The sequence below is a fragment of the Syngnathus typhle genome, linkage group LG12 (assembly GCF_033458585.1).
Source record: "Syngnathus typhle isolate RoL2023-S1 ecotype Sweden linkage group LG12, RoL_Styp_1.0, whole genome shotgun sequence".
Taxonomy (NCBI): Eukaryota; Metazoa; Chordata; class Actinopteri; order Syngnathiformes; family Syngnathidae; genus Syngnathus; species Syngnathus typhle.
Genome location: NC_083749.1, coordinates 11,220,115 through 11,247,500, shown reverse-complemented (window position 1 = coordinate 11,247,500; position 27,386 = coordinate 11,220,115). Strand labels below are relative to the sequence as shown.

At 44.1% G+C, this 27,386-nt stretch overlaps 2 protein-coding genes and 1 long non-coding RNA gene across 13 annotated transcripts in view; 1 reads left to right on the top strand and 2 right to left on the bottom strand.

The window, feature by feature from the left end:
* nrg1 (neuregulin 1) overlaps positions 1 to 3,866 on the bottom strand; it is a 60,562-nt gene extending 56,696 nt beyond the window's left edge. Inside the window, exons 1-2 of one of the 7 annotated variants that reach the window (XM_061293798.1) lie at positions 3,005 to 3,866; positions 1,963 to 2,914 (exon numbers count right to left, since the gene is read on the bottom strand). In XM_061293798.1, coding sequence (XP_061149782.1) covers positions 1,963 to 2,674 — 712 coding nt within the window. In that variant the 5' untranslated portion in view covers positions 2,675 to 2,914; positions 3,005 to 3,866. The remainder of the gene's footprint in view (positions 1 to 1,962; positions 2,915 to 3,004) is intronic. The other 6 variants (XM_061293797.1, XM_061293796.1, XM_061293795.1 and 3 more) reach the window with 6 other exon arrangements.
* Positions 3,867 to 5,772: 1,906 nt separating this feature from the next.
* Positions 5,773 to 27,386, bottom strand: part of slc38a9 (solute carrier family 38 member 9) — a 55,379-nt gene continuing 33,765 nt past the window's right edge. For all 3 annotated transcript variants that reach the window (XM_061293803.1, XM_061293802.1, XM_061293804.1), the window contains 13 exons: positions 24,281 to 24,410; positions 23,619 to 23,737; positions 23,484 to 23,547; positions 23,278 to 23,371; positions 20,802 to 20,972; positions 20,488 to 20,547; positions 15,673 to 15,882; positions 12,668 to 12,775; positions 11,825 to 11,931; positions 11,342 to 11,455; positions 11,030 to 11,178; positions 6,556 to 6,645; positions 5,773 to 6,445 (listed from right to left, as the gene is read on the bottom strand). In XM_061293803.1, the coding sequence (XP_061149787.1) occupies positions 6,280 to 6,445; positions 6,556 to 6,645; positions 11,030 to 11,178; positions 11,342 to 11,455; positions 11,825 to 11,931; positions 12,668 to 12,775; positions 15,673 to 15,882; positions 20,488 to 20,547; positions 20,802 to 20,972; positions 23,278 to 23,371; positions 23,484 to 23,547; positions 23,619 to 23,737; positions 24,281 to 24,410 (1,582 nt within the window). In that variant the 3' untranslated portion in view covers positions 5,773 to 6,279. The remainder of the gene's footprint in view (positions 6,446 to 6,555; positions 6,646 to 11,029; positions 11,179 to 11,341; positions 11,456 to 11,824; positions 11,932 to 12,667; positions 12,776 to 15,672; positions 15,883 to 20,487; positions 20,548 to 20,801; positions 20,973 to 23,277; positions 23,372 to 23,483; positions 23,548 to 23,618; positions 23,738 to 24,280; positions 24,411 to 27,386) is intronic.
* Positions 11,065 to 27,386, top strand: part of LOC133163685 (uncharacterized) — a 32,595-nt gene continuing 16,273 nt past the window's right edge. The window contains exon 1 of one of the 3 annotated variants that reach the window (XR_009716431.1): positions 11,065 to 11,202. This is a non-coding gene — a long non-coding RNA (uncharacterized LOC133163685). Of the gene's footprint in view, positions 11,203 to 11,348; positions 11,637 to 27,386 lie in introns of those variants that run through there. The other 2 variants (XR_009716429.1, XR_009716430.1) reach the window with 2 other exon arrangements.

Genomic DNA, 27,386 nt, shown 5'->3' with positions numbered 1-27,386 from the left:
AGCGTGTAATGGCATATCACTCATCTATCCAACCATAAGCATTAAAGCATTAAAAACAGTGGCAAACACCTGAAAGGGTGGTAGTTGCAGCTTCTTAGAAAATTGAATTTAACCACCACTGTTAAATTGATGATCTCGTAACCAATTTCTTAGGAGCTTTAACTTATCAAGATCATATTGATACCCATATGGGTAGTTGGGATTAAATAACTCTTCAACTCTTTTAGACCTAGTACTTGGTTTGCCATTTCAGCCAATTTGTCTTACTTTTGTCCCAGCAATTTTCAGAGTGAAACTTTTTTTGTGGTACAGTTGGAGCGATAATTTTGCATCTGATAAAGTTATTGTCAGCGTCATCGCACTCGCGGCCGCCATCGGGCCCCATCCCAGTGTCACCGGAGGCGGCATTGCCAGGCCTCGTGCCAACAATGCCGGACCCGCGATCATCAGAGACCCTGCTCCCACTGCTGGAACACGCGTCTGACCCCTGCTGCTGCGTGCAGCTCTGGCTTCCTGTATGCCGCTGTGTGTGCGGCTGTGACTCTTGCCGCAGCACGCGGTTCTGAGTCTCCATTTGCCGCAGAATGCGGTTCGGTTTCCCCAAGGTTCCGCCGAGTGCAGTTCTGTCCCAGAGTTTCCGTCGTGTGCGGTTCTGTACCCGAATAGCCGCCGATTGCGGTTCTGTATCCCCAAGTTGCCGCCGATTGCGGTTCCGTTTCCCCGAGTTGCCACCGAGAGCGGTTGTTTCCCCAGTCGCCGCCGAGCGCGGTTCAGTCACAGATCAGTGGGGTCGTCTGGACTGGTGCGCTTCCTCCCCGCCCCCCCGCGTGCCCCGTGGGGGGTTGGTTTTTTGGGACGTCGGGAGCCGTCCCTTGTGGGCCGTCCCTTGTCCCTTGTCCCTTGTGTTACCTCACAATCATTGTAATCTTAGTCACCTGCCTCTTGTTACCCGTCTTGTATTTAAGTCCTGTGTGTGTGTCACTCCATGTCGGATCATTGTCAATGTCACTCTGTCTTTTTGTTTCACGTCTCTGTTCCGTTTCTGTTTTTTTTTTTTTAGTGAATCATGTCAGTTTACCGAGTCTGTTAGTTTGTGTTCGTCAATAAACCCTGGTCCAAGCTGCACTTGGTCGCCCTGCTTCATTTCCATTCCGATCCGTGACAGTTATCACTATTAGACTAGAAAGTAATTTACTGGAGTCCAACTTGGACACTTGAGCTGTCATCCCTCACCACTAGCTTTACATTGACCATCCAAAGAACATTGCAATAACTCTTACGTATATGTGACTACCATGGAATCATTATATTCCAGACAGCATTAGCGAGTTGTGTTTTCCCCCTTGCGGTAAAGGGATGCCGGTCAGGGACATCAATTAGCCTCCAGCCAGCTCTGACCTTGAAAAGAAGCACTGGCAGTGAACAGGAAGTCTTCCTGTGCCCACAGCCTGGTGTTTCAGTTTGTGTCATGCATTATTGATTTTCATTTTTTCTTAGGACTGTAATATTGTATGCTTCCTCCAAGTGCAGATGTGCAAATCAGCGCCAGCTAAATCCATTCTTGTGTGCCAAAATCTAAGTGTAGAACTTGAAACAATGATAATTCCATTTAGCCACTGTTGTATGTTAAAGTCAGTTTGACTAGCACATACCTAGAGGGGGAGCAATATTTCAGAGGCTTAGTCATGCACCTCCACGATGCTCTCAGCAAGTCACAACGTGCCCGCTCTAAAGCAAAGGCCTGACAGCCTATACTTCCTTCCTGCAGTAGTCGATAAAACCGAAAATTGCTTTGGAACAAAACACCTTTTTTGTTTCTGTTGATAAAAATCACAGTTCAAGATGCAGATGAAGTGCTCCCTGCCTAACCCAAATTCCTATCATGATGTCTCGCAGGCATTTATGGAACAAAGAAAGGAAAAGATAACCCATTCCCAGTTCTTTTGAGAAGTATGTACTTACAGAGAGTTGGGATGAATATGTCGTTCACTTCTTTTGTTGTAAAAGGGAGAGGTGTCTGCTTTGGGATGGTGGAAAATTCAGCAGTTGATTTAACTGTGACTGACTGTTCAGGTTGGGTTCCTCGTGGAGGCACGTATGAACCTCGTGTAGACTTGTCCTCCAATAAAACCTCAGGATGTGCCGAGGTTATGGCGGCAGTGGTGGTCAGGGAGACAGTTGACGGAGACGAATAAGCAATTGACATAGTTAGTCCCAGTGTGGGGTCCACTGATATGATAATAGGGTCCTGCCCTATGCGTTTAGGATCTAAATGAGTGGGGGGTTCATACTCAAAGATCTTATCGGCGAAGACCCATTTGAGTCCAGCTGTGCACAAAGCTAAACTAAGCAGGCAGGCCAGGATGGGCAGAATGCAGATTTTCTCAGAGTGCAGGCAATTGTTAATCTGTTCCATCTCTATGCACACACAGCAGGTGGCTGACAAAGCCATAACTCCTGAAGCTCCCGGATGCTCCCCACCATCACCATCATCATCATCACTGCCTCCCTCTGCAGTCACCTCTGCAACCTCCTCCCCGTTCTCTCCAGCTGCCTCTGTCTCCTCTGGTTTCTCCTCTGGGACTTGTCCAGTATCAACCGTGGAGCCAGAGGGGGAGGCTAATCCAGAAGGGGGGACTGGCTCTGCAGAGAAATCCTCCACTCCTTCAGTCATCTTAACTGCTGGATGCAGGTCTCGGAACACGATTAACTAAGACAGCGTCAGCCGCCAGTCACTTTAAGTATGTTATCCATCACTAGGTGAGCCAGGATTGCAGAGTGGGGAAACGTTCTTGATTTTGACCTTGTTAACAGTCTGGGGTTTATGTGGACGGCCTTCCATGCACAACGGAAAGGAGTTCCATGCGCTCAAAGAAATGTACTGATGTGTCTACAAGTGGAATATTCAGATATGCTGCAGGATAAAATCAGAAAAGATTTCATTAATTCCGTGGAGGTTCTGCATAGTCTGAGAGGATGGTGGGAATAGTGAGGACTCACTCACCTGAGTACTTGGACGGAGGAGATGGCGTTGTCGTGATGGGACGTCTGCAGCTGCGGCAGTTGAAGTGCATAGGATAGGACGGCCAGGCACTGCAGTGGCAGGCGGAACATGCTGCCTTGTCTGTCTGTGAAGCTTCAGGCAGCAGAATGGCTGAATCATGAGGGAGCGGCAGGTGTCCTTCCTCTCCAGAGCAACCACAGAAACAGATGAGTAAGGGAAAAAAGATAGAATGATAGAGAGGAGGTGGGAGGGCAGGAGGGAGTGAGGGAGGCTGGCTGCAGTAGCAGCGGCAGCAGCACACTAGGGCAAAGAAGATGGGTTACTCCCCTTTTTCTTCTTTCACCCCTCCTCTCTCACTAAAGTGGTGAGCGGGGCAGGCCTCCTCCTCTCTCTCCTTCACTTCCTGTCTTGCCACTGCGTCCGTGCGCTCTTGTGCAGGCTGCTCCCAATCCCAGCACAAAGCATCAAGCTAAGCAAGTTCCTTAATCCAATTAAGAGCCCATGTCAGCGAATCACAGGCAAGCCAACTGCCCCAGCCACCTCCTCCAACAGCAGCCCCCATTGATTATGCCGAAACCAAAGGGTGTGTTTTGTATCCAGGGGAAGGAGCCAAGAAAGCAGACATATGATCCATCCCAGGAGGATAGAGCCAGTGTGCTCTCAAGTAACCGAGTAATAACAAAGACAATAATGGTAATGAATAAGATGGTGCTTTGATCATCGACGGTGCATTCATTCTGTTATATATATACTATTTTAAGAAGTGATTCCTTAACATCTGGATTGAAACACAGACATTTGTCCTACAGGGACAAATAATAACAGGACGTAAACGTCAAGAGCCCCTTCAAGCATTATAAAGGTTTACCAGACCACCATTAAAACTATTAAGTACATAACCCAAAGACATCAGGTAAGTGGCTTCCAAAGCAATCCAAGGACTTCTGGGGCTCGAGGGCCCAAACAAGATGAAGAAAGGTCAGGTAACCTCCACACGGGAAGCTGACCCTGTGGTGACCCTTTCCAATCCTCAGACAGAATTAATACCAGTAATGGTATCTGTGGGAGAGGACTTCCTGTCAGGCCCTTGAATTAGAAACCCGCATATTGATTATACTCAGCATTTTCGTTCACTTTTCTTTTTTTTGTTTATAAGAGGCCGTTTGTCACAAAGGCAAATAAAAAATGCTGGGGAGGTTTTCCTATTTTTATAATGAATTAATAGATTGTTAAATTGTTTAAGATTTGATATTGACACAAGGACAACAGTAAACACAAGCCTTTTTGAAAAGTTTTGACGAAAGGCCCACCATAAATGTAAAAAATAAATAAAACAAGCCCAAAACATGATGCTCCCACGACCATGATCATACTGAGTAATTGCAATATTTCTGAACCAAACATTCATTCAAAATAAAATGTTTTTAATGTTGGCTTCATCCAACTAACACATTTAACCTCTTGCTTGATCATGCTGCATGGTGACTGTCAGTCTTTTATGCTAGCTAGCAGTTATTCTGTGCAAAATGGTTAGCGTTACGTTTCACATTGTTGAATATATTTGAGAAATACCATTTTTTTCCATGTATAACACGCAAAATTTAACTAATGTATTGTCCTAAAATCTTGGGGGCGTATTATGCATGGGTACAACAATTTTTGAAGAAAATCTCCCTCGCATCGCATTCAGCCATCCTGCCCAACACACTTAGTCAGTAAAATTCATAATTGACGACACATCGTTTCATGCGATGGTGCAACCCTTGATGGTGTGTTATTGTCAAATATTGTTTGTTTTTTAAGCTCCATCGCGGACCGGATATCATACGGAGGCCGCCATGACAGTATGCGCAGAACGGATGCACAAGACACGTCAGCTATATAAAGAGCGAGAGTTCAGTTTTCTTCCTATTAGTTTCAATTCACAGTTTAATTAGCAGTTTCAATCAGTAAATAATAAAATGCGTATTATAGGTAATATTGTATTTCACAACACTCAGCCTTGTTCCTTTCGTCTCTGCTGTTCACTTCAAACACGCTCCATACGAACGCAATGCTCTCGTATCAGACCCTCTCCCGATCACCTGCTCGTTTGCTGTCACAATGTACCCTACACAAATCCGAAACATTTGTTGCGGCTCCGAGTCACGACGAGGGGCAAGTTTTGGTTTGCAAGGGTGTTTTTATTCCTCTTCAACTTCTCTCCCATACAGAGCCGCCTTTTTCACATGTCCGCACGTCACTTTCCTCTCTTTTCATTTTAACCTAACTGATCGCGGTGGTGCCTTTATGGGCAGTCGGAGAAATCAACGACAACAAAAAAAAATACATCCAGCCTAGTTAAGAAATCACCAGAAAGATCACCATGACAATTGTGAATAATAAATAAATAATTATTATATATATTATTATAATAATAAATAATTGTGATAAATAACTGGAACATCACTCAAATATTGATGATCCCGTTGAGAGTCTCACATATTTCTTCGCTATCGAGTTTGCTACTGCATGCGCAGTGATTCTGACCGGCAGAACAACATCCGGTTGTTCCCAAAGATGATCTTTTTTCTGAAATAATTTTACGTTTACGGACTTAAGTATGAGTCAAAATTTGGGTGCGTATTATACATGGCTACAGGCTTTTTTCCAGCATCGACATGCCATTTTGCATTATACATGGGGGCGCATTATACATGGAAACAACGGTATACAGTACTTGATTTCATCTCATTTGATTATTTTTTTTTTAAATGAAAAGACCACACTTCTTTATACCTGAGATTTATTTTCACTCAGGTTCCCTTTGTATCTTCTTATCAAGCACCGAATACAGAATATCAGAATTATCTGAAGATGGGTTATAAAATGGCAAGTTTGGTTAAAAATTACAACATGCCATTCACAATGCATACAGTTGGTATAATCACCAAGATAAGAGCATTCAGTCAACGAAATGATGATAAAATACAACTGTAAAGCCATACATATTGATTCCAAGGAAAGATAACATTAAATGTATACTTATGCACCCCTTATAGCCTATAGTCCCTTTGACCCGCAGTCAAATACATCCCTACGACTTGTCTGAGCAGGAGTAATCAAACATCTAAAGTTACCATCAAAGAACCTTTTATCACATCACAATCCCACTCGCTGGGCGACAGAAGATAACAATGTCATTACATTCCTGGTGGATGTTGTAAATGTCTTTTTTTGGTAATCATTTTAAAGGTCCATCACATAATCAAAACCCTGCCAGGGAAGGTGTGAATTTACATGAAGAACTGAGCCACCAGGTTGGTCATACCCAACAAGATAAGAAAACTGTGAAAGACAGCTGACGGCCAGCGGAGGCAGCCCTGTCGTCTCAAGGAGATCATGTGAATCAAGGAGGGGAATACAAACACTAAGGCCAAGCCGCACGTTGCTCCGGAAAACCTGCAACAAGACATTGCAATAAATAAACAATAGGTCCTTGAGAACTTTGCTGCAAAAAAGTTTAGACAACAACTTAAAAGATGAAATGCATCAAAACAGACAAAATATACCGAATGATGGATCCAATGTTGGGATAAAACTTTGCCATCAGGACACCAGCTCCAACAATCAAAATGTTCAGGGTGAGGACATGGAAGAAACTAAAGAGATAGAAAGAAATATATGAATACAGAAGTCCTTTATTATAAACCCAACTATGAAGCATTGAATGATTCGATGAATTGCGCCTCACTCACACCGGGTGCAGAATGGATGCGGCGCGGTCATCTACCGAACGCCGCAAGGACTAGACAGTAGGGGTGTAACGATTCATCGATACACATCAATTAATCGATATAATGCTCTACGATTTATTGGCATCGATGCTAAACGTAAACATCGATTTATATCGCCGTGTTTGACCTCGGACATTAGACGCAACATTATTTTGAAATCCAGTTCATTGTTGCTTGCTTCCTCTTTCCGGGAGCAGTGCGCCCGGCGTTGTTGTGTTGTGAGCAGAGCAGGCACGTGAAAGGGGAGTCGACAACTAGTACGAGGCTCCTGGGCTGGTGCTATGGCTAGTGTCCAAAAAGACGAATAAATTTTCTCCCCTCTAGGCTTCAAGTCGTTCGTTTGGAAGCACTTTGGATTGCAAAGAAAAGATGGCTCAACGGACAAGACACGTGCAGTTTGTAAATCCTGCCATGCGCTGATCAAATATTCAGGGAGCACAAATCTCGCTGCACATTTAAAGAAAGTTCAGTGTTAAAATAAGCACTTTGTATACTACAATACTCTTGTCATTTCCTAAATAAAGAGTTTGCAGTACCTTGTTGATTTTGCGTATGAATTGTTATAAATCAGGATATTGTTCTATATTTTTTATTTAAAAAAAAAAAAATCGATCGTAGAGCACTATATCGTGATATATCGTGAATGAATCGCAGCAGGCTTTAAGATATCGGCAAATATCGTATCGTAGTTCTTTGTATCGATATGATATCGTATCGTATCGTGACAAAACCCGCGATTTACACCCCTACTAGACAGCATTGGACTCAACAAGTTAACTCACACTGGCTACAGTGCGCCGCTGCCGTTCGCTCGCCATCCGGACTCTATTTTTTCCGGATGTTCCAATCGTATTTTCATGAAGCTGAAGAGATTACACGACTCAGACAGGAAATTGGGGGTCGGCGTACAAGGTGGATCCGGTATATTTATATATATATATATATATATATTAAAAAAAAAGGTTCTGCTATTTACAAAAACATCACATATCTACAACCTACAGACCTTCCATTCCAGCCAACTACATAGCTTGGCATGTGTTGGACATTTAAAAGGCAAAAAACAAGCTCGAAATGAATGAAACATGAGAAAATAACACTATATAAACACAAAACGTGCTTAACCATGGTCAATGAGCCAAAGTCCTGGAAATAACGTCCCAAAAGCGTATCAATGTAAACGATTGTTTACAATAGCTCTCTTTCACTCTCTTCTTATTGCGTGAGTGCGACTCTTCAATGTTTGTGTCACTTTATGATCGGGGCTTTAACAAAGAGACCATCACAGGACTCCATGTTAAATTCGGCAGTAAAGGCTCTATGTTTTGATATCTATACAATTTTATTTAAAAGGTATTATTTAATAAGTACACAAAAAGTAAGTACCATTTTTTTCCGTGTATAATGCGCCCCCATGTATAATACGCACCCTAAAAATGGCATGTTGATGCTGGAAAAAAGCCTGTACCCATGTATAATACGCACCCAATTTTTATTTATTTATTTATTTACTTTTTAAGTCCCAATGAACGGCAATGGGTCCCATTTTTTTATAGTCTTTGGTATGGTCTTAACTAGGCTGGATGTAATTTTTTTTGTTGCCGTTGATTTCTCCGACTGCCCGTAAAGGCACCACCGCGATCCGTGCGCACATGTGAAAAAGGCGTGCGGACATGTGAAAAAGGCGGCTCTGTATGGGAGAGACGTTAAAGAGGAATAAACCCACCCTTGGAAACCAAAACTTGCCCCTTGTCGTGACTCGGAGCCGCAACAAATGTTTCAGATTTGTGTAGGGTACATTGTGACAGCAAACGAGCAGGTGATCGAGCAAGCGTCTGATACGAGAGCATTGCGGTCGGATGGAGCGTGTTTGAAGTGAACAGCAGAGACGAAAGGAACAAGGCAAAGTGTTGTGAAATAAAATATTACCTGTAATACGCATTTTGTTATTTGCTGATTGTATTAAACTATCACATTCATTGTCAGTCAAGAAGAGAAGAGGACTATTCGCATCGGATCCATAGTGCGCATGCGCTGTGATACTGCCTCGGTATGACGTCCGGTCCGCGATGGAGATTAAAAAACAAACAATATTTGACAATAACACACCGTCAAGGATTGCACCATCGCATCAAACGATGTGTCATCAATTATGAATTTTACGGACTAAGTGTGTTGGGCAGGATGGCTGAATGCGATGCGCGATTGACAACAAACAAGTGTGTGTGTTGTGACATGTGGAGAGATTGACAATAAAGCTGACTTTGACTTTGACTTTGAAAGGTGATTTCAAGTTTTATTTTGAGGGAGATTTGTCATGTCTCGTCCCCAGTTTTGCTATGTGTCTAGGTTGCCATAGTTTCTGTTTGCCTCGCCCCTCCCTTCCTGTGTCACCCCAATCAATGTAACGTGTTTTGTATTTAAGTCCTGTCTGCCCCTCGCTCCGATATTCGAATCCGAGTCCGACCTCTTGGCCATGAGTCCGAGTCCGAGTCCGGCTGTCCATTTTTTCTGTTAATTCATGTGACTGCTTAGTCTTTATTCAAGGCTAATTTAGATCAAAATCTAAATAATTACAACAGTTTTGTGATGGCTTTGTCTTTATTAAACATATTAACGAATACAATAAACAGATACTTTCAAGTTTTAATCATTAATTACACCATTATAGCTCAGACATTTATCTAAACACAAATGATTAGTGACGACCCCTTATTTGGAAAGCGAAAAACCCATGTCGTACGCCGTCAGCACTATGTTGTTTTCAATAAAAACATGAACTCACGTTTGCGTCAATCAATTTTAATTTTTATAAAGGATTATTCTCATTTGATGCCATCCGCGTTCTGCCATTGAAGCGGGGTGCATTCAAAGACCAGTCGTATAGACGGAACACTCATTCACTTCACCAAAACGCAACAATATAATTACGTGAGCTCTTTGCATAAACATCGATGCAAAGAAACTCCTCTTTTTGGGTACCGGCTACAAGAAGTATATATTACAAAGGAGACTTTCTACTTAATTGTGATCATCATTCATCCATCCATCCATTTTATTTTATTACTCAGATATTTTCAAAGCAAATTAATATTGTTGCATTTATTAATTTGCTTTAACATGACAGCGCAATATAATTAAAAGCTAACACAATAGCAATGTCAAACGTGTTCATTTAAGAAAAAGCCACAGGTTTTGTGATCAAATCTTTCATAACGAGAATGATTTGAGTGAATTGATTTTACAATTTTTATCCCCCTTCCACACCATCTGTCACTTTGCTTGGGACAAAAAGAGCCTTCAGAACTGAAATTTTGTCTCAATTATTCATTCAAATCAATTCACTCAAATCATTCTCGTTATGAAAGATTTGATCACAAAACGTTTCCGTCTGTACGACTGGTTTTTGAATGCACCCCGCTTCAATGGCAGAACGCGGATGAATTTAAAGACATCAAATGAGAATAATCCTTTATAAATATTAAAATTGACTGACGCAAACGTGAGTTCATGTTTTTATTGAAAACAACATAGTGCTGACGCCGTACGACGCCGTACGACATCGGTTTTTCGCTATAATTCGGTATAATTTGACGTAGTCCAAACGCACCCAAAGTTAAGGTTTCATGGGAATATTATTGTCATAATTGTCTGGACCATATATGATATTTGTTTAATGGTAGTTATTGATAGATCTTGAAGATGTCAAGTTATAGGTGCATATAGCACGTTCATTGTAAGAGGGGAAGAGATGTTGTGTATTGGGCTAACTCAAATTCCGTAGTAGAAAAACCCCGGAAGTGGGATGGGCGCATTCTGTGTTGTTGTGGTACACCCTGTGAACGCACTGTGAGTAAGGAATAAAGCAGTTATCATTCACGTCGTTGTCCGACCTATTCTTGCTATCTAAGAACCTGGAAAATAGTAAGGATATAACATATATCACGGGTCATTACGGCGAGTTTGGTGGAGTTTTTACTGCTTCTTACAACTCCTACCGCGCTGACTGTAACGTGACACTCCCTGGCTGCGTCTTGCCTCTTTTTTTTTATTGTCGGACTCGGTGGACTCGGTCAAAAAAAACCGGTAATTATCAATATTGTCAACCGTATGATTTTCCTTTAAATTGCAGCATTTGTGATTTAAAAATTGATTTATTCTACTTCAACGCCATGTCTATCTGAATTCTATTATTTGTTCAGCCTGAATTATTTTGCATTGCAAGTGTATGCATAATGAACTGCTTTACCTGGGATAATGATTGCCAAATATCTGGCTCATCATCTGGACTCGCACCAAGTATCCCAGCAAAGGATAGACTGTGATCATTTGGAACAACAGGAAGGACCGAGCAACAAACACCATCACATCACCACTGGAGAAATTGTCTAAGAAGTTCTGAGGAGAGAGGTACAGCAATAGGTATGTTTTGACTTTCAAAAAAAATTGATGCTAAATGATGTACTAGTTTGTCTTAAAACACAACATGAGAAAATGTGAATTTGTTTCACAAAAGCACAACCTCTCTGCAATCAATGTACAGAACATTTTTCAGTCTTACTGGTTCAATACAGTCTTTGCTGAGAGGGGGTGATGGAAAAGCTGCAAAGATCAACACGCCCACATAGATGTAGGTCAGCCCAACAAGGAGATAAGCCACAGACAGGTCCCGTACCTGAAAGCAGCAAAACTCAGTCACATTGTGCTTCTTAGTCAAGCAGAGAGTATTACAGGAAAACAAAGGTGGGAGTAACTGAATGGCGCAACTGCGGATTCTTTCTCGTGTCAAGGGTGGAATTTAGAACCCCAGTGAGCAATGATTCACTCTGAACTATTATGAGCTTCCAGAGATCAAGGTATGTTTACATCCCGTGAAGCGCAGTATAAACAAGAATAACAAAATGACTCTGATGAAGGCGGAAGAATCCGCCGAAACATGTCAGGTAAATAAACTTAAAACAAATTGATATAGAAGAACCAGAGAATTAATTGAAAAAGAAAAAACAAGATGAACCTAGTACAACTAAGAATAACAAAGGCTCACATTGTTCTCTTGATGCTTGTTGTTCTTCATCAATGTGATGATGCAGTTGTGAATGAAGAAAGCCAGTGTAAGGACACCCGTCAGTTGAGGGAAGAGCAGCCGCAATTCTGGAGGAACAAAAATCATACAGATACCATGCATCTCCCCTTACTTGCAGGACTTGTTTAAATCAGTCAAAACCAGACATGGTTTCTTATAAGCGGGGAGCATGATATTGAGGTTATAGGCAGAACTCAATACAGCAGAAATTCTACAATGACCCCAAACATATAAACGTATATATATAAATAAACATTATACACTTTGACTGAACTAAATATTCATCAATATTGACCACTACCACTTGCTGTGTGGTTAACATCGCCTGTTAAATATTACAGAATTGTTGCTCCAGGAGGATGATCATTTAAATACTAAATTACAACAAACAAAAAGCCAGCTAAAACACCATAGACTATGTTACATCACCCACCCTCTATGGCATAGAGGGTGGGTGATGCAACAGGACAACAACCCCAAAAGAGGAAGCACCTACTTGAGGTCGTTGCTGCCAACACACTGTATTTCATGTGATAGACCAACACAAAGTGACACGTGAAAACGTATCCAATGTATATAGAAAGTCTACATTTACCTGTGTTTTTTCTAATGTTTCTGTGACACAAAAGGTCTGAGGGGGAAAAAACGGTTTCAAAAGTGCCAAGTGATTACCCACCAATTTTAACTTTGCAGTTGAATAGTCTGAACAGAACATTTACAGAAAGTAATAGGATGGGATGAAAAGAAAACGAGATTCATAAGAGGGGAAAAATGCACAACGACGAAGGTACGTATTAGAATTACCTGGAACATAGATGCTAGTACTGTCAAACCAGTGGAACTCGAGGTGAAAACCAAGACGGGCAGCTTTGATTGTGACCAGAACAATTAGGTAGATCACTGATATGGTGCCTAGACAATGAATGACAGAGCTTCAGTGATTGTACTCAATGCATCACAATCTAAAATGTTAAAGGGGAAAACAAACCCGAAATTTTCTTTATAATGTTGTATAACCCCCCCCCCCCCACTGCATTCTTAATATTGCTTTAAGTAGCTAAATACACCAATTTTTAACGACGCATTTTGCCACTCACTGTCAACTTAAAATGAGATCACAGTTGCCAGGTCTCACATCACAACCAATCAAGGCTCAGCTTCAGGAATCTGGTGAGCGGTGACCTTAGATTTGGCAACTGTGATTTCATTTTCAATCAACAGCTGAAAAATGGCAAAGGGTTGTTGAATTGGATTTTACTTGTCCTCCTCTCCTGGGGGTTAAGATCAGGGGATGTTGAGAATAATTGTCAATTGTGGGCTAGTAAAGACCTTTAAGATGTTTTTGTGATCAATGGCTATATAAATAAATTGGATTTGACTGCCACCCCTCCCCTCCCCCACTGTTACGGACAAATTGGCCTGCACAGAACATATTACAATGAAGATTTTGGGGTTGTCTTTCCCTTAAACCATTTTTTAATCTTTTATTCATGCAGTAATAACAGTAAAACACACTTGTAATTCATTGTAATTATATATTTCTCAACATTGACAAAATTGGAAAATAAGATGTTTGAATAAGATGGGGGCTGAAGGCGAAAACAACTGAAATTACACCTTGATATGATTTTATTTAACACATACAATAGCGAAATGGAACATGTCTAAAGTAGTTTTAAGAGACAGTCAGCTTGGAAACATTAATTTATTCATTAAAATTACAGTTACAGTGCATAACTGCTGTGTGCTCGTGTTCACTGAGACTTGGTTGACCGTCAACATTCCGGACTCTGCCGTACACCTGGAGCGGCTAAGCGTGCTTTCGGGCGGACCGGGCCATTGTACAAGGGGGAAAATCTCGAGGTGGTGGAATATACGTCCACATCCGTGACGAAGGGTGCCGGGACTCTGTAGTCGTATGCAAGCACTGCTCGCCACTGGCGGAGTTTGTGATCATTAAGTAGCGTCCTTTTTACCTGCCAAGGGAATTTACCGCGATTCTGCTAGTCGCGGTATACGTCCCGCCTTCCAACATCGAAGGCGACAGGATCGCGGCTCTTAGTGAACTGTACCAGGCTGTCAGTGAACAACAGACAGCGCACCCTGACGGTTTCACCATCTTCGCTGGGGATTTTAATCATGCTAACCTAAAGTCTGTTTTCCGAGGCTTCACCAGCATGTTGATTTTCCAACACGTGGTGACAGCTTCCTGGACCTGGTCTACTCTTCACATAAAGGAGCTTTCAAAGCCGCCCCCCTCCCCCATCTTGGACTTTCTGACCATATCACTGTTATGCTTTTGCCCGCATACAGACAAATGGTGAGGGCATCCAGACCGGTTCGCAAGCGGGTACGGGTGTGGCCTGAGGGTGCCTCTGATGCGCTTCGTGACTGCTTTGGCACTACTGACTGGGACATGTTTAGGCGGGCTGCTACTTGCGACGATCGGACAAACATTGAGGAGTATACTGACTCTGTTTCCTCCTACATCACGAAGTGCATTGATGATGTGACTCACTCAAAATCCATCGTCACTCAGGCTAACCGGAAGCCATGGCTGACAGGGACTGTCCTCAGGCTGCTGAGGGCCAGGGACAAAGCCTTTAGAGCGGGGGATGAGGCTGGCTTGAGGACAGCGAGGGCCGACCTGTCCCGGGGCATCAAGGAAGCGAAGAGGGCGTTCTCTTGCAAGATTACCGCCCACTTCAAGGACACCACGGACGCACGGAGCCTTTGGCAGGGCATTCAGACCATCACGGACTACAAGCCCGCGCCACAGAACTGTGAAGGCGACGTCCGTCTGCTCAATGATCTTAACCGCTTCTTTGCTCGCTTCGACGCTCAGAACAGCACTTGCCCGCTGAAGGCCACTCCCCCTTCACACGAGCAGCCCCTGTGCCTCTCTGCCGACAGCTTGAGGAGGGCGCTTGCCGCTATCAACATCCGTAAGGCGGCGGGCCCTGACAACATCCCGGGTTGAACGTTGAAGGACTGCGCTGGGGAGCTGACGGGTGTCTTCACGGACATCTTTAACATTTCCCTGCAGCAGGCCATCGTCCCGTCGTGTTTCAAGGCTGCCACCATCGTATGTACCTGTGCCGAAGAAACCTGCTCCATCCTGCTTCAATGACTACCGCCCCGTGGCACTTACGCCCATCATCATGAAGTGCTTTGAGCGGCTTGTCATGGAGCACATCCGATCCATTCTCCCCCCCCACCATAGACCCCTTCCAGTTTGCGTACCAAGCCAAACGGTCCTCTGAGGATGCCATCTGCTCTGCCTTCCACTCGGCCCTCACCCACCTGGAGAGAAGGGACTCGTATGTGAGGTTGCTGTTTGTGGACTTCAGTTCTGCCTTCAACACCATTGTGCCACAATGACTCATCTGCAAACTCGACAAGCTGGGCCTCAGTACCTACCTCTGCAACTGGCTACTGGACTTCCTCTGTCCAACAGCTTCATACTCCGGGCTGTTAGGATCCTGAGCTCTCCCCCCCCTTCTGCGTAGCGTCCTGTGCTTTTGCGCTATGTTCTGACTGACTGTCTGCTGTATGCACACTTGCTCCGTTTTGCTCCTCTTATTTATTGTGTTATTTGTTTATTATTTATTCATCACTCTTATTATTCATTGTTTGTGCCTTCTTGTTTTTATTTTGTGTTGCTTACTTGTATGTATATAGTGTACTACGTCTCGTCACCGTGGGATAGTGGAAACGTAATTTCAATTTCTTTGTGTGTCTTGGCATGTGAAGAGATTGACATTAAAGCAGACTTTGACTTTGACTTAAAATGATACATTCAGACTTACCCAAGAAGGTGAATCTTGCAAAGAAGGAGGCTGATCGGAAGCAAAGTAATGGCAGCAGTAGAACAATGAGGAAGAATGGCACAGTATTGGCTTTGCTCCACCAATGTTCAAAGGAATTGACATCAGATGTATCATTTCCACTGGTACTGATGTAAAGTGTGCTGAAATTGTGGTTCCCTCCAGAGTCGGTGTTTGGGTATGGACAAATTACTGGTGGAGAAATAAACAAAGTATTGCAATTCTAACTCCAGATTTATAAACTAAAATAAATATTTATGTGAATGTGTGTGTGTATGTATGTGTATGTGTGTGTGTGTGTGTGTGTATATATATATATATATACACACACACACACACACACACACACACACATATATATATATATATATATACACACACACACACACACACACACACACACACAGAGGCACACACACCCAGCCACCCACCCGCGCACGCACACATTAGTTTTAAAAAATTATAACATTGTTTACAGTCGCCACACAAAGAGTGGGAACTACATTTTAGTGCTGCTTATAGTGCGGGACTATATAGTGATTGAGGGGGTAGGCAAGTCTTGTCCTCGAGAGCCACCTCCTTCACACCTGATTCAAATCATCATGGACGTTAAAAGGCTTCTACAAAACGTAATTTGTGTGAAGAAGGACACTGACAGGACAGTGGCTCTCTAGGACCGGCCTGTTTCACTCTTCTTTCAAATTTATTGTCAAATATAATAGCGTGCCATCACCTACTAGTGGCTGGCAGTCAGTGGAATTATACCCGAAATAAACAGGAGGAAGAATAAAAAAGTTAAAACTGTACAAAAAAAACTCCACAAAATAGCAGGACAGTGGACCCAGAAGCAGAGACGTTTATTATATTTATATTTTACAGCTAAAAAGTTCAATCTAGGCTGAGATTTTGTTTTGGTTTTGTGAAATTATGCAGATTTTGAGCTACCATGTTACATCAGTTGTTGTTTTCTTGACGCTTGTTTGTTTAGTCATTTATTTCTAATTCCATTTCATTTTTCAACAACTGAGTTGTAATGATGAGTTGAAATGATTCGTCTTGGTCTATCTTTTGAATGGGGGTGTTATTATGTAGAGTTTTTATATCCACTATATTCCTCATTATCCATCCATCCATCCATCTTCTTCCGCTTATCCGGGGTCTGGTCGCGGGGGCAGCAGCTTCAGGAGGGACTCCCAGACTTCCCTCTCTCCAGCCACTTCATCTAGCTCATCCCGGGGGATCCCAAGGCGTTCCCAGGCCAGCTGAGAGACATAGTCTCTCCAGCGCGTCCTGGGTCGTCCTCGGGGTCTCCTACTGGTGGGACATGCCCGGAACACCTCCCTAGGGAGGCGTCCAGGAGGCATCCTGATGAGATGCCTGAGCCACCTCATCTGGCTCCTCTCAACGTGGAGGAGTAGCGACTCTACTCCGAGTCTCTCCCGGATGACCGAACTTCTCACCCTATCTCTAAGGGAGAGCCCGGACATCCTGCGGAGAAAACTCATTTCGGCCGCTTGTATCCGGGATCTCGTTCTTTCGGTCACGACCCATAGCTCGTGACCATAGGTGAGGGTAGGAGCGTAAATCGACCGGTAAATTGAGAGCTTTGCCTTTTGGCTCAGCTCTCTCTTTACCACGACGGACCGGTACAGAGTCCGCATTACTGCCGACGCTGCACCGATCCGCCTGTCGATCTCGCGCTCCATCCTCCCCTCACTCGTGAACAAGACCCCAAGATACTTAAACTCCTCCACTTGGGGCAGGACCTCATCCCCGATCCGGAGAGGGCATTCCACCCTTTTCCGATCGAGGACCATGGACTCGGATTTGGAGGTGCTGACCCTCATCCCGACCGCTTCACACTCGGCTGCGAACCGCTCCAGTGAGAGCTGGAGATCACGGCCTGAAGAAGCCAACAGCACCACGTCGTCTGCAAAAAGCAGAGACGCGATGCTGAGGTCCCCAAACCGGACACCCTCAACGCCTCGGCTGCGCCTAGAAATTCTGTCCATAAAAACACAACCGGTGGAAATGGGCAGCCTTGGCGGAGTCCAACCCTCACTGGAAACGAATCCGACTTACTGCCGGAAATGCGGACCAAACTCTGGCATCGGTGATACAGGGACCGAACTGCCCTTATCAGTTGGCTCGGTACCCCGTACTCCCGAAGCACCCCCCACAGGACTCCCGAGGGACACGGTCGAACGCCTTCTCCAAGTCCCCAAAACACATGTGGACTGGTTGGGCGAACTCCCATGCACCCTCGAGGATCCTGCTGAGGGTGAAGAGCTGGTCCACTGTTCCACGGCCAGGACGAAAGCCACACTGTTCTTCCTGAATCCGAGGTTCGACCTCCCGACGGACCCTCCTCTCCAGCACCCCCGAATAGACCTTACCAGGGAGGCTGAGGAGTGTAATTCCCCTGTAATTGGAACACACCCTCCGGTCCCCCTTCTTAAAGAGGGGAACCACCACCCCAGTCTGCCAATCCAGAGGCACTGTTCCCGATGTCCACGCGATGCTGTAGAGCCGTGTCAGCCATGACAGCCCCACAACATCCAGAGCCCTTAAGAAATCCGAGCGGATCTCATCCACCCCCGGGGCCTTGCCACCGAGGAGTTTTTTAACTACTTCAGTGACTTCAACCCCAGAGATTGGAGAGTCCGCCTCAGAGTCCCCAGGCCCTGCCTCCACAATGGAAGGCGTGTCGGTGGAATTGAGGAGGTCTTCGAAGTATTCTCCCCACCGACACACGACGTCCCGAGTCGAGGTCAGCAGCACGCCATCTCCACTGTAAACAGTGTTGACGTTGCACTGCTTCCACCTCCTGAGACGCCGGATGGTGGACCAGAATTTCCTCGAAGCCGTCCGGAAGTCATTCTCCATGGCCTCGCCAAACTCCTCCCACGCCCGGGTTTTTGCCTCAGCAACCGCCGAAGCCGCGTTCCGCTTGGCCATCCGGTACCTGTCAGCTGCCTCGGGAGTCCCGCAGGCCAAAACAGCCCGATAGGACTCCTTCTTCAGCTTGACGGCATCCCTTACCGCCGGTGTCCACCAGCGGGTTCGGGGATTGCCGCCACGACAGGCACCAATGACCTTACGGCCGCAGCTCCGGTCGGCCGCCTCAACAATGGAGGCGCGGAACAAGGTCCACTCGGACTCAATGTCCCCCGCCTCCCCCGGGACCTGGGAAAAGTTCTGCCGGAGGTGGGAGTTGAAGCTCTTCCTGACAGGGGATGCCGCCAGACGTTCCCAGCAGACCCTCACAGAACGTTTGGGTCTGCCAGGTCGGACCGGCATCTTCCCCCACCATCGGCGCCAACCCACCACCAGGTGGTGATCAGTTGACAGCTCCGCCCCTCTCTTCGCCCGAGTGTCCAAAACATGCGGCCGCAAATCCGATGACACGACTACAAAGTCGATCATCGAACTGCGGCCTAGGGTGTCCTGGTGCCAAGTGCACACATGGACACCCTTATGCTTGAACATGGTGTTCATTATAGAAAATCCGTGTTGAGCACAGAAGTCCAATAATAGAACACCGCTCGGATTCAGATCGGGGGGGCCGTTCCTCCCAATCACGCCCTTCCAGGTCTCACTGTCATTGCCCACGTGAGCATTGAAGTCACCCAGTAGAACGATAGAGTCCCCAGAAGGAGCGCTCTCCAGCACCTCCTCCAGGGACTCCAAAAAGGGTGGGTACTCTGAACTGCCGTTTGGTGCATAGACACAAACAACAGTCAGGACCCGTCCCCCCACCCGAAGGCGGAGGGAGGCTACCCTCTCGTTCACCGGGGTGAACCCCAATGTGTAGGCGCCCAGCCGGGGGGCAATAAGTATACCCACACCTGCTCGACGCCTCTCACTGTGGGCAACTCCAGAGTGGAAGAGAGTCCAGCCCCTCTCGAGAGGGCTTGTACCGGAACCCAAACTGTGCGTGGAGGCAAGTCCGACTATATCTAGTCGGAACTTTTCTGCCTCGCACACCAGCTCGGGTTCCTTTCCAGCCAGAGAGGTGACATTCCATGTCCCAAGAGCCAGCTTCTGCAGCCGGGGATCAGACCGCCAAGGTCCCTGCCTTTGGCCGCCGCCCAGCTTGCAATGCACCCGACCCCTTTGGCCCCTCCCACAGGTAGTGAGCCCATGGGAAGGGGAACCCACGTTTCCTTTTCGGGCTGAGCCCGGCCGGGCCCCATGGGCGAAGGCCCGGCCACCAGACGCTCGCCTTCGAGCCCCGCCTCCAGGCCTGGCTCCAGAGGGGGGCCCCGGTGACCCGCGTCCGGGCGAGGGAAAACGTGATTCAATAAAAGTTTTCATCATAAGGGGTACTGTGAGCCGTGCTTTGTCTGGCCCCTCACCTAGGACCCGTTTGCCATGGGTGACCCTACCAGGGGCATGAAGCCCCAGACAACATGGCTCCTAGGATCATAGGGGCACGCAAACCCCTCCACCACGATAAGGTGACAACTCACGGAGGGGTTCCTCATTATCATGAACAATAATTTTTACTTGGAAAATCCAATAGTTTCAATAAAATATTTCTTACCATGATTAAACATGCATATAAATGAATACACCATTTTTTAATGGGAGCTCAGCCATGCTACATGGGTGCTTGTCTCTCATCTAACTTAAAACCTGCTATTAATCAATATCATCAGTAACAATAAATGAACACGGACCATTCCTACATTGTATACAAATGTGAGATGATATGAAAGCCAGGTGTCAGACATCTTTTGTTGCGATTTGTGATTCTAATATGTACTGTACATAAAAATGTAATCTCTCACTTACCTCTATCTGTCCCATTGGTTCCAAACTCCCAATCTGACATGTTAACATTATGAGCATAGTCTGTACACAGGAGGAGGGAATCCATGAATGAAGGCATATTTATAAATGCATTTATTGTAAACTCTACAAAAACTAAAACTAATGGCCTTCATATTCTCACATCCGTGTGCAGTCGTATTCGGTCACTAGCTTTTATGAAAACTCAATAAAACGAAAGAAGAAAGTAGCTTGCAACAAAATTTCAACAAAGATTTAAGTTACACGACACGGGTCTAAAATGCTTTTCTGGTTGGATAAGAATTTTGTTTTCTTACTGTAGATAAACTGCCCAGTGTTGTAGAGAAAATTGGACATGAGGACCCAATAAACCACCATGGCTCCGATAAGAGACACCATTGAGAAGAATAAGCTGGACCACTGGCCAAACTTGCCAAAGTAGTACCGACAAACATCAGGAAATTCCCAGTCGGATGTGTCCACATAGGCTGCACAAGACAAAGACAGAGGGGTGACAAATATTTCATGGTACTAACACATAGTTGTTCATTGGCATACAAAACCCACATTTTCTTTGATCAGAGTCAAACAATTTCGCATACAGTAATCCCTCGTTTATCGCAGATAATTGGTTCCAAAAACCACCCTCAATAAGTGAAATCCGCGAAGTACGATCACCAACAAGAAGTACTGGGCAGGCTAACGAGTTAGCGGAAAGATGCTAATTCGCGATCGGCTAACATGCGAAAACGGACTTCTAAAGGAACGTAAACGAAGATTTGGAGCAATACTACTGTAATGTATAATACGCCCCCATGTATAATACGCACCAGGGCTGTGGACTCGGGGACTCGGTCGGACTCGGACTCGGTGCTGATTTTGACCGAGTCCACCGAGTCCGACAATAAAAAAAAATACGTTCATGCTGCTGAGAATGCGCGTAGGAATACTGTCCACAGCCCTGCTTGCTTGTTATGAAGACAAATTTAGTTGTTTTGCCTCTAGATTTGGGGGGAAACGGAGCGTAAGTTACGATCAATTCGGCCACGTTGAGTTGTACTTAGGCTAATGTTTACATTATGTACCAATATCAAGGACGATTATGTCACCCATCTTATATCATTGATGTGTTTCGATAGTTGTGGGGTCGTCACTAATTGTTTGTGTTTAGATAAAGTTCTGAGCTACGTATAATGGTGTAATTAACGATTAAAACTTGAAAGTATCTGTTTATTGTATTCGTTTATATGTTTAATAAAGACAAAGCCATCACAAAACTGTTGTAATTATTTAGATTTTGATCTATTCTATCTATTTTGATTTATAAAGACTAAGCAGTCACATGAATTAACAGAAGAAATGGACAGCCGGACTCGGACTCGGTGCAAAAATCCGACCGAGTCCACAGCCCTGATACGCACCCTAAAAATGGCATGTCGATGCTGGAAAAAAGCCTGTACCCATTTATAATATGCACCCAAATTTTGACTCTTACTTAAGTCCGTAAACGTAAAATTATTTCAGAAAAAAGATCATCTTTGGGAACAACCGGATGTTATTCTGACGGTCAGTATCACTGCGCATGCGGTAGCAAACTCGATAGCGAAGAAATACGTGAGACTCTCAACGGGATCACCAATATTTGAGTGATGTTCCAGTTATTTATTATCTTTCTGTGTGTCCACAATTGTCATGGTGATCTTTCTGGTGATTTCTTAACTAGGCTGGATGTTTTTTTTTTGTTGGCGTTGATTTCTCCGACTGCCCAGAAAGGCACCACCGCGATCAGTTAGGTTAAAATGAAAAGAGAGGAAAGTGACGTGCGGACATGTGACTAAGACGGCTCTGTATGGGAGAGAAGTGGTACATTGTGACGGCAAACGAGCAGGTGATCGGGCAAGCGTCTGATACGAGAGCATTGTGTTCGTATGGAGCGTGTTTGAAGTGAACAGCAGAGACGAAAGGAACAAGGCAAAGTGTTGTGAAATAAAATATTACCTGTAATACGCATTTAGGTTTAGAACTGAACTCTCGCTCTTTAGTATATAGCTGACGTGTCTTGCTGATCCGTTCTGCGCATCTGTAATGACGGCCTCCGTATGATATCCGGTTTGCGATGGAGATTAAAAAACAAACAATATTTGACAATAACACACCATCAAGGATTGCACCATCGCATCAAACGATGTGTCGTCAATTATGAATTTTACTGACTAAGTGTGTTGGGCAGGATGGCTGAATGCGATGCGCGATTGACAACAAACAAGAAGAAAGGTGATTTCAATTTTTATTTCGAGGGAGATTTTCTTCAAAAATTGTTGTACCCATGTATAATGCGCACCCCAGATTTTAGGACAATAAATTAGTTAAAGTTTGTGCATTATACATGGAAAAAGACGGTACATTGTCCTAAAGCAGGGGTGGTCAATTCCAGTCCTCGAGGGCCGGTGTCATGCATGTTTTATAGGTCTCCCTGCTGCAACACACCTGATTTAAATGATCAGGATTGTTATCCAGCTTCTGCAGACCTTGCCAATTATCTCACCATTTGAATCAGGTGTGTTGTAACAGGGTGACATAGAATACATTTTCGCATTATTCAAGTACCTACCCGCTTCATGGTTGCTACACGTCCACTCAAGTCGGGAAAATGGCAGAACAGCAGCGCACGCGTATTTTATGCTAAAATTCACTTGTGTTACTGTTGAGTTCTAGCATTTTCAAAATCTTGAGTTTGCCTCAGCAGATTACAGACGCACAGTTGAAGTAATGCTTCCCATTTGTGATACTCACGTATTGCTTTTGGTGATTTGAGGACAATGTAACAACAGTACAGCATAAGTAAGCCTACAAAAATAAGGATGAGGATCCCAAGAGTGAAACCAGCCTAGGAAACAATCACAAAAAAACAATCACAGGCTGTCTGTTGTTGGGACAATATTTAACATACACAGACATACACTATTTGTTTGGTAATATGTCAAATTAACTTGTTTTACCTGCTTTATACCCCAAGGTATACTGAGTATGGATGTGCCCATCATTGTGTTCCATATTGCAAATCTGCAAGATGACACAGACCAAAATAATGACATCAGCTCGAACAGTGGTAGGATTTGACGCAAGATGCTTACATGGTAATGATACTGGGGTTTTTAGTCATGTGATCCTTTCCCGACATCTTAAATGCTGTCCCCAATGGGCTGTAGATGTAGATTTCCTCTGCCCTGGGGATGACATGGTTTGGCGGACTCTAGAGGACAGGAAGGGGGGAAAAAAAGAAAATCATATCAATATTCTATAAATAATTCTTATTGAATAAAAGGATCTTATCTGCCACCTACCATCTAGATCAGCAGTCCCCAATTAATGGCGGACCGGATTAGTGATAGACAATTTCACAGACTGGCCTTTAAGGTGTGGCAGCTAAATACAAAATAAAATGACACCGCCGGCACAAAGATAATGGTATAATACAATAATAACTGTGAATCCATGTTGTACTCCTATGCAATTTCACTAGCAGCGTCCTCATACATAACATCGCACCAACAACATAACGTGAGTAATGTTATGTTCACATCACCGAGGTGCAGGAGAGAATCTGGTCCCTTTTACAAAATAAGACTATTCAGGCTCAGATAAATGAGATGGAAATAATGCAAGTTATTTATTCTTTCTTGTGGATGGACCTTTGGGAGGATTTAAGAGATTAGCCAGTTTCTTGTATGCAGTTTGTGTATGTCATGATTATTCAACTACTGTATTGAAGTGCAAGATGATTGATGAGACCTACCAACAGCCTGTCAGAAGAACCAGTTAGTTTGCTATAGTAATGCACTCTGCTGTTGAGGATGGCAGCTTCGGCTGACACGCGCTCTTGCGGTTCATCATCTATGATGTTTCTAGGCTCCACGTAGAATGGTCTGGAAGTAATAGACAAAAAGCGAAATTCATTAGACTTACTGTTATTATGTCTCTTTGTGAGCAGGATTAGGCAAAAAAATAACAACAACTTTGACTTGGTGGGAAGAGTAGTACGTGAGAAAACGGTTAATGCAGAGTCACAGATGTTTTCTAGAGAGGCCTGCTTGACAATTTCAGTAGATTATAAATTGATTATAATGACAAATTTAGCAGATGAGTACAATTACCGTTTTTTCCATGTATAATGCGCAAAATTTAACTAATTTATTGTCCTAAAATTTGGGGTGCGCATTATACATGGGTACAAAAAACCCCCCCGCAGTGATACAGACCGGCAGAATAACATCCGGTTGTTCCCAAAGATGATCTCTTTTCTGAAATAATTTTCCGTTTACGGACTTAAGTAGGAGTCAAAATTTGGGTGCGTATTATATGTACATGGGTACAGGCTTTTTTCCAGCATCAACATGCCATTTTTAGGGTGGTATTAGACATGGGGGCGCATTATACATGAAAAAAAACGGTAAAGATGTAAAATCTATCTTTATATTTTACGGGTTTTGGCTAGATGTTGAATAAAGGAAGCTAATTTTAAATCTCAATTATAAATAAACACAACTAGACACACACATAGATAGTGTGTGTGTATATATATATATATATATATATATATATATAAAATATATTAGGGGTGTAACGATTCATCGATCCACATCGATTAATCGATATAATGCTCTACGATTTATTGGCATCGATGCTAAACGTAAACATCGATTTATATCGCCGTGTTTGACCTCGGACATTAGACGCGACTTTATTTTGAAATCCAGTTCATTGTTGCTTGCTTCCTCTTTCCGGGAGCAGTGCGCGCGGCGTTGTGTTGTGAGCAGAGCAGGCACGTGAAAGGGGAGTCGACAACTAGTACGCGGCTCCTGGGCTGGTGCTATGGCTAGTGTCCAAAAAGACGAGGAAATTTGCTCCCCTTTAGGCTTCAAGTCATTCGTTTGGAAGCACTTTGGATTCCAAAGAAAAGATGGCTCAACGGACAAGACACGTGCAGTTTGTAAATCCTGCCATGGGGTGATCAAATATTCAGGGAGCACAAATCTCGCCGCACATTTAAAGAAAAAACACGACATCAAAGTTCAGTGTTGTAATAAGCACTTTGTATACTACAATACTCTTGTAATTTCCTAAATAAAGAGTTTGCAGTACCTTGTTGATTTTGCGTCTGAATTGTTATAAATCAGGCTATTGTTCTATATTTTTTATTTAAAAAAAAAAAAAAATCGATCGTAGAGCACTATATCGTGATATATCGTGAATGAATCGCAGCAGGCTTTAAGATATCGGCAAATATCGTATCGTAGTTCTTTGTATCCATATGATATCGTATCGTGACAAAACCCGCAATTTACACCCCTAATATATATATATATATATATATATATATATATATACACACCGTAATTTTCGGACTATAAGTCGCTTCGGAGTATAAGTCGCACCAGCCATAAAATGCCCAAAAATGTGATTAAAAAACATATATAAGTTGCTCCGGAGTAGAAGTAGCATTTTGGGGGGCAATTTATTCGACAAGATCCAACACCAAGAACAGACATGAACGAGCAACAACAGGCTAAACGATACGGTATGCTAACGTGACAAACACAAACGAGGAGCTGAGAACGGGCCTGACGTAACATTCAGTTACCGTTTGTTCCATGTATAATGCGCCCCCATGTATAATACGCACCCTAAAAATGGCATGTCGATGCTGGAAAAAAGCCTCTACCCATGTATAATACGCACTCAAATTTTGACTTATTATTATTTTTTAAGTCCCAATGATCGTCACACACGCTTCTGGGTGTGGTGAAGTTTGTCCTCTGCATTTGACCCATCCCCGTGTGATTTTGATCCATCCCCTGGGTGAGAGGGGAGCAGTGAGCAGCAGCGGCGCCACGCTCGGAAATCATTTTGTGATCTAACCCCCCAATTCCACCCCTTAATGCTGAGTGCCAAGCAGGGAAGCAATGGGTCCCATTTTTATAGTCTTTGGTATGACGCGGCCGGGTTACTTAAATCCGTAAACGTAGAATTATTTCAGAAAAAAGATCATCTTTGGGAACAACCGGATGTTATTCTGCCGGTCAATATCACTGCGCATGCAGTAGCAAACTCGATAGTGAAGAAATATGTGAGACTCTCAACGGGATCACCAATATTTGAGTGATGTTCCAGTTATTTATCACAATTAGTTTACCAAGTCTGTGTTTTGAGTTCCTCCAATAAACGCTGGTCCAAGCTGCACTTGGTCGCCCCGCTCCTTTCCACACTCCACCCGTGACAAGATTTTCTTCAAAAATTATTGTACCATGATTTTCTTAAAAAAAAAAAATGTACCCATTAGGGGTGTAACCATACATCGATACTAGAGATGCACCGATCCGACTTTTTCAGTTTCGATACCGATACCGATGCCGTGACTTTGCGTATCGGTCGATACCCGATACCGATCCGATATTATGGTTGACTTAACAAGCTACATAACTCTACATGTGGAACAGAAAAGACCAAAGGCAATGGCATCAGGCAGACTACACAGTTCTTTGCTCTAAATTAGGGGTGTCCAAACTAACGGTCCAGTTTTTATTGGCCCGCAGCAAATTCTGAAAACATAATTGAATATGGCCCGCACAAGAAGCTTGAGCTCAGCTTCTCAGTTTCCACACTAGATGGAGCCCGGCACACAAAGCGTTTAACGTCCCATTAACACCCCCCCGGAAGAGAAGCGAACACGCAGTGTTTGACATCCGATTAGCCCCCCCCCATTCGGGAGAGAAGCGAACGCGCAGCCTTTGACGTCCCATTAGCAACCCGAAGAGAAGCGAACGCGCAGGGTTTGACGTCCGCTTAGCAACCCGGGGAAGAGAAGCGAACGTTCGCTCCATGTTTGCGTTTGTTTAGAAAAC